Below are 6,578 nucleotides of genomic sequence, written 5' to 3' on the forward strand. Positions count from 1 at the left end.
GTCACCTAATCAATGAAAAGACTAAAAAAATGCAAAAAAAATAGATACAGCAGGAGAGAGAGAGAAGCCAAGAATGATAATCTGCAACCTAGAAGACTCCTACTTTGGATTAACATTTATATTTTAGTTAGCAATTTCTTCCTCTGATGACTTTGCAGCCTTTGCTCCCAAGGCTGTAAGCTGTTCCTGGTGTATCCAGTGCTTCGTACGTTCATGATGCTGTTAGGACAAATACCATTCTCACCACGGGTTATTCAGATAAGCTTCTGGGACTTCACACCCCTACTAATGGGAAACCCACCCTTTTGTAGCCCTGAGAGCCTGGAGAGGGAAATGAAACTAGGTGCAAGTAATTCAAACCAAAATAACTCCGTTAGTCGAACCTGGAAGAGTTTATAAGATAGTCGCTTTGCTGACAAGTAAACTGCAAAGAAAAGATGAAAATTGAGTCTGACTGGAAGATGGACAACAGCTTTCCCTTTACTTGGTTTCTTTTTGCGTACAGCATGAATGCACAGCGTTTGTTGCCAGGCATGTAAGCTGTTGACCGAAGTGGAGAAGAATGAAGACTCTATTAGAGAAAGCAAAGTGTTTAATTGTTATTTTTATAGCTATTTGTTTTCTAAGCATATCTTCATATTCTACTATTTCTGTGGCTTTTCACTTTTATTTCTTACATAAATGAAAGAATCAGGTCAGCTCAGTTCCCACATCTAATGGCTTGTTGACAAGGAAAAAATTAATCAGAATAGCTACTGTGGAATAAATTACTCCAAAATAGCTTCCCCATGGATACTGTTATTCTGAAATAAGTGTGCCTTTTCTCTGATTAGTACTTATTCTGCCAGACCAATGATTGTCAAGTTTCCCAGGTAGACAGCAGTCAGTTTGTAGAAATTAGTACCTTCCAGAAAGTACCTTGACGCCTTGAACAAGACTTGTCACTGCCATAACCATTCCACCGGCAGGGGCCAGCCCTGAATGGCTACGCCTAACTACATCAGAGTCCTTCGCAGGGATCTTCACCAGTATAAAGCACAAGCAAGAGATTTCAATTTCTTTATCACCTTTTTAAGTCTAGTAGAATTCTTTAATGTTTGCAGTCTTGGAGAATCTACTAGTAATTTGATTCTTTTCAGTTCACTTATTAAGAAGATAGAGAGTTTCATTCCTTGGACAAAAAAGAGGAAACAATAAGAGGCGATATTTTTTCCTTGCAGTTCCAAGCCTGTTCTTCAGGTTTCAACCCAAAAAGCTGTTCTGTTTTTTCATCAGAACACAATGAAAACCCCTCTGGTTCATATCGTGAACTCCTCCATCCACTTCCCGTGTGGTTTTGTTTAGACTGTAGGCCCCTTATTGTTTCAGCTTACTGATTTCCTAGTGGATTTCAGTAGCCGCCTAGGTTTTCCTGAATATAAAGTGACTGCTACATTCAAAGTCAATAAACTCAACGTTGCCCTGTGAAGTTCTCCCCCTGCTGGCAAATGCCTGTTGGCTCCAGGACTGGGGGAATGTGGGAAGAACTTAAAAGTATGCACTGCCCTGTAGCTATGCCAGCTTTGCTGGATCCGAGGGTCCTAGATTATTGTTGCTAGCTATCTACAGTTGCCCTTGGCTCATCATCACAAAAACTAGCCTGCTCTATCTGATTTCCCAGCTGCAGTAGGATAGATTTGTTAATATTTTTTGCTTAGCCAAGCAATTACCTTGTTCAAGGTCAGGCAAGAATTTTCAGGTTCCAGGAAAGCCCGTTTCATTATACTTGTTTGTTCTGCAGAAGGGCTTTTGCTTTCCTTTCAAAGTGAATATCTTATGCTGTTATTTACTGAGCATTCACACAGTGCAGTGTGCTCTACTGAGAAAAGAGCAGAGTTGGCCGAGGGTTGGTCTCGCACCCATTAAAGTCAATGACAAAACTACAGCAGCTTCCGTGATAACGCAATTGGCCCTCAGGAGGTACAGTTTTGTAGGCATCGGTACGGACAGAGCATGGAAAGTCAAAGCATGAAGTGAAAATATCTGACAGTATGTTGATCCTATAGCATTCCGATTTTAACACAAGGGAAATCCATACAGTGATATGATGACTCCACATTTATTCAGACCGACCTTGTTAAAAATACAAAGAGGTGTCTTTGTTGAAGGATGCAGTGCCTTAATCTTGCTTTATATGCATTAGTGTGCTTGTCAATCTAAGGAAGTTAGCAACTGCTAAGTCATAAAATGGATGTTTAAGAAGATAGTTGGACATTTTACTATACCTTATTAAATCTGTTTTCTGGTTGAGTATGTAATTTAGGCAATTTGGACGTCTAAGCTGCTGACAGAAGCAATTAAATGCCAATAGCCCAATTTTAATTTTTATTTAGGTGCTTAATTTAGATGCACTTCAGTGCTTCACTTTTCGTCATAAGCTTTGGACATTTAAGTAAATGAATTTCACCCACAAATGTTGTTGCAAGTTTGTCCATGAAGAAATGTAGATTTCTGAAAAAAATCAATTATTTCTCCTATTTTTCATACTTGAAAATAGAGGGAGGAGAAATAGGTTTATTTTCACTTTCCAAATTTGCTTTCCTGGTGCAAACATCCATGGAGAAGACTGTATCTATCAGGTCACTGGGATAGAGCCTGCATCAAGGTGTGTATTTATATATCACCAACTACAAAAGGAGTGTGTTCATGATTCTGCCCTTTTTGGATCGTTCTAGTATTGCAACCAATAAATGAAAAGTAAACACCCTAAAGCACTAATAAAACTATTGTAGGGCTTAAAATAGAAGTCAGACAACTGTGACAAGTACCTTTTTTACTACTGCAGTGAGGATGCTTATGAGAGTTAGATGACATTTCAGCCTTCGTTGTTGCAGACTGGTTGGCAAGTGTATATTCTTCACAGGTGTGAACAGACAGTAGTGACAATAAAGGACTCTTAGAGATACCAGCTGCACAGTGTGGATCATGCACCCGTTGGACTAACAAGTATTGTGTAGTGATTTCCTTCTCGTGCCTGTTCTGCAGTGAGGACAGTCCCACTCTTCCCTATTCACTTAGTTTGTAGGTTCTGTTTTCTCATTGTCGTGTGGGGATTTTATGAGGTGATACAGTGTTAATGACTAGAAAGAAATACCCCTCCTGGACTAAGCATGTATGTTAATGCTTTATTGAATTTGAATGTGTCATAATCAGCATGCCTTGCAATTGATTAAATACCTCCTGTGCTCTCCAGTAGTAAACACGGTCCTTAATTCTCAGAATCACTCCATTTCCTGAACTTTCCATTCTCTCCGTTTTAGATGGCTTGACAGACTGTGTAGACCCTGACTGTTGTCAGCAAAGCAATTGTTACGCAAGTCCTCTCTGCCAGGGTTCGCCTGATCCCCTTGACCTCATTCAGCACAGCCAACTGCCTTTCTCTCAGCATCCTCCACGGCTCTTTTATGATCGAATCAGATTCCTGATTGGGAAGGAAAGCACTCATGTAATCCCAGGAGATGTCTCATTTGAGAGCAGGTGAGTTTTCTTTTAGATGAAAGACTTTTCTGGATATCGAGAACCGCAGTGCAATTATTTAACCAGGAAAAAACAGTGATACCTGGGTAGCTGAGAATTCTTCACTGGTGATCAAAAAATATTTTAAAGGATAGCAAACATTTAAGTCCCAACAGCTGAGGAACTTGTTTATCAGATTCTCATTACTATCTAGTTCATAAAAGTGTCACAGCAACGAACTCTACTACTCTTATTAACGAGACTTTGGCTGTTGTAGAAGGTAAGCTATCTCATACTTGTAAAATAAGTAGGGGGAAGTTCGGCCCTTTATGCTGTAGATACATCTAATGGCAGGAAGCAGAAGGACGAGTTGGATTCATATGCGTTTTATTCAGTCACCTTTCTGCCCAATAGAATTTGACTGGTATTTACAGTGTAATAAATTTAACATGTGTCACATATAATCCAGCTACCTAATTAACAAACTTTTTTGGTTTTACTGCATGTTGATAGACTAGTGTGGAGTTTACCGTTTTGGTCTGCGGGTTAATCTCAAGCTGTCATGCAAACAGTAGAGTGATCTCTGGGTGTTTGTGAGACTGGCTAGCCCTTCGACAGGAAAAGACTGCAATAGGAAAGGGGCACTTACTTGCTTAGAAAACCTGGTAACACATATTTTCTTGAACATTTGAAATATAGGGGCACATAAGTTTTTTATGCTGTAGTTCACCTGGGACGCTATAACTTACATGCTGACAAAGAGATCCACAAATCATCCACATCACCTAACTATTACCCTGTCAGCTAGGCCTATGCATTAGATAAACTATGTTCCAGTAATAAGGGCATAACAATTTTTTTATTTTCACACATAGCACTTAGGTTACAACCTCGACTTCATTCCATAGCGGCGCACAAATTCAGTGCACTTTCTCCTTGTAACATTAATTTTTAATAAAGTAAATATGTAAACAGAGTCTTTATTGATCTGAAATACCTAAACATTTAATCACTATTAATAATGTAACAGGATGTTATAAATATGTAGAACAACAGGGCACGAAAATGAACTCCGTGAAGAGCGCCCACCTGCCAATGGCGGGTCTCTCGGAGTGTGTCTCGCTGATGAGCAGGGCCGCTGCAGCTGGCGCAAGGTCCTTGGCTGGCTGCACGCGCAGCGGAGCATACTGCAGTTTAAACCAAAAGTCACCGGTGAAAGATTTTCCTCATCAAAATGCCTCGCAGTGAGGTGTTTTCGGAGAGGAGGTGAGCGCTCAAGTCGCCTGTACAGTGTTCTGTGACACTGCAAATGTTAGCAGCCAGATTGCACCTAATCCCATCAACGTGCTTTTATAGATATAAGGAACTGATCTTTTAAAGCTATCACTGATGGGATTTAACTTGGATTTAAAAGCTTTTTCTGAGTATTTCATTTCTTTACCCTGATATCTGCCATGCCTTTGAAGAACGAAGAGCAGCAAAGGCCCGTGTATGAGCAGCAGCCCTCCCTCACCATGGTTTGATACTTCATACCACTAAGGAATACGACTTGTACTTGCATTGGTGCATTGTTCACACCCCAGATATAATTTCCTCCCACTATAGAGAAATTACTAGTCAGTTTAGTGAGAAGATGACTGGGATTCAGATGAGGCTGTCTGTATCTTTGGAATCGGGGCAGTGCCTGGAGACTTGCGCTGTGCCATGTCTCCCGGGTTTTGTCAACAGTAATCTGCAATGTACTGGGCACCCCGAGGAGTTCATCAGTCCACACTTTGCTTGATCCTCAAGTCTTCCAGGCTGTTGAAAACTTGCCTGTCCATAAGTCAAATATTATTAAAAACTGCCAGAATTTTCCTCAACGATGACAGATAAGCAGAGTCTTAGAAGGAGGCAATAGCTTAGCTGTGCTGCCTCTGTTCAGAAATCTTCCTCTGACATTGTCAATCTGACTGTCATCTAGTGTCTGTTCTTCCCCTGGGAATTAAGATTACTGAAAAAAATACAGAAAGACAACTGTTACTACAGTAAAAAAAAATCAGAAATCTGTGATCCTGTCTATCTGGTACAGACCAAAGAATGCTTGGGGGTTTTTAATCTCCTTTTGGCTATTGCTGAAAAGGTTGTGTCCAGGCAGATGGTATTAACTCATGCCACTTATTTTGTAGCATTAGTGGTTCAACAAGAAATGTTGGAAGGATTGGATGAAATAGTGGCATTCATTTATTTCAGAGCACTGGCATCCATTCCCCCTGGTGCTCAAATTCTGCAAAGCCCTATGTGGCTTTTTTTTTTTTTCCCCTTTGCAAGAAGTCTCTGACACCATTAGGAGTATATAGGAAGAAACTTCTATCCAATGTTTTCAGTCTTCTGATTCAAATGACATTGTGCAGTGTTCTTCTGTACCATAGGTCAGTGGAACTCCAATATGGGTGATGTTTGCATGAATCTCCCGTAGATAAAGCCAAAGTGATGTTGAATAGATTTGGGAAAGCTATCAAAAATGGTGAAGATTATCTCTGTCCTTCAGACTGAAAGCGTTTGGTTTCTGCCATATCCTGGCATTTTCAACATCATCTGAAATACTAAAATTAGTTGTTCTGACAACTGCTGCGACATCTATCCTTTTGCATTTGCATCTTAGACTTTAACTTAGATGTAATTTTTGAACGTTTGGCTTCTACAATGCAGTCAGGGTGTTGCATTGAGCCATGGCTAAATACTACACCAAAATTAATGTTAAGGAGCTAAATGTTTTCAAAACCTGTTTTGCTTTTTATAATGTCAAAGCTATGTCATTTGTACTGGGTTTTTACAAACTCCCGACTTAAACTGGGACATGCTGAAAGGCAGATTAGACACATTCTGAATAAATGGAAATGTACTTGCTTACATCAGGAATGGTTTTGACCTACTGCATGTAGCAGGGTGTAGCAGATTATAATGTTTTTATCGACTTCTGTTCTCAGGAAAGTTTTTAGCTTGTTTCTTTGCTGAGTATTTTTAATGCGCGCTACTGGCAAGCTATTTGACTTGCTGCAAATTGCCTACAAAAAGGGTCCAGTGTGTGGTACTGAATTAAT

General features: G+C 40.0%; 1 protein-coding gene across 1 annotated transcript in view; it reads left to right on the forward strand.

Moving 5' to 3' along the window:
- TENM1 (teneurin transmembrane protein 1) overlaps nucleotides 1-6,578 on the forward strand; it is a 253,686-nt gene that overhangs the window by 165,711 nt on the left and 81,397 nt on the right. Inside the window, exon 14 of the mRNA XM_009331179.1 lies at nucleotides 3,300-3,516. Coding sequence (XP_009329454.1) covers nucleotides 3,300-3,516 — 217 coding nt within the window. The remainder of the gene's footprint in view (nucleotides 1-3,299; nucleotides 3,517-6,578) is intronic.

This window comes from Pygoscelis adeliae, unplaced genomic scaffold, assembly GCF_000699105.1.
Source record: "Pygoscelis adeliae isolate BGI_AS28 unplaced genomic scaffold, ASM69910v1 Scaffold100, whole genome shotgun sequence".
NCBI classification, from domain to species: Eukaryota; Metazoa; Chordata; class Aves; order Sphenisciformes; family Spheniscidae; genus Pygoscelis; species Pygoscelis adeliae.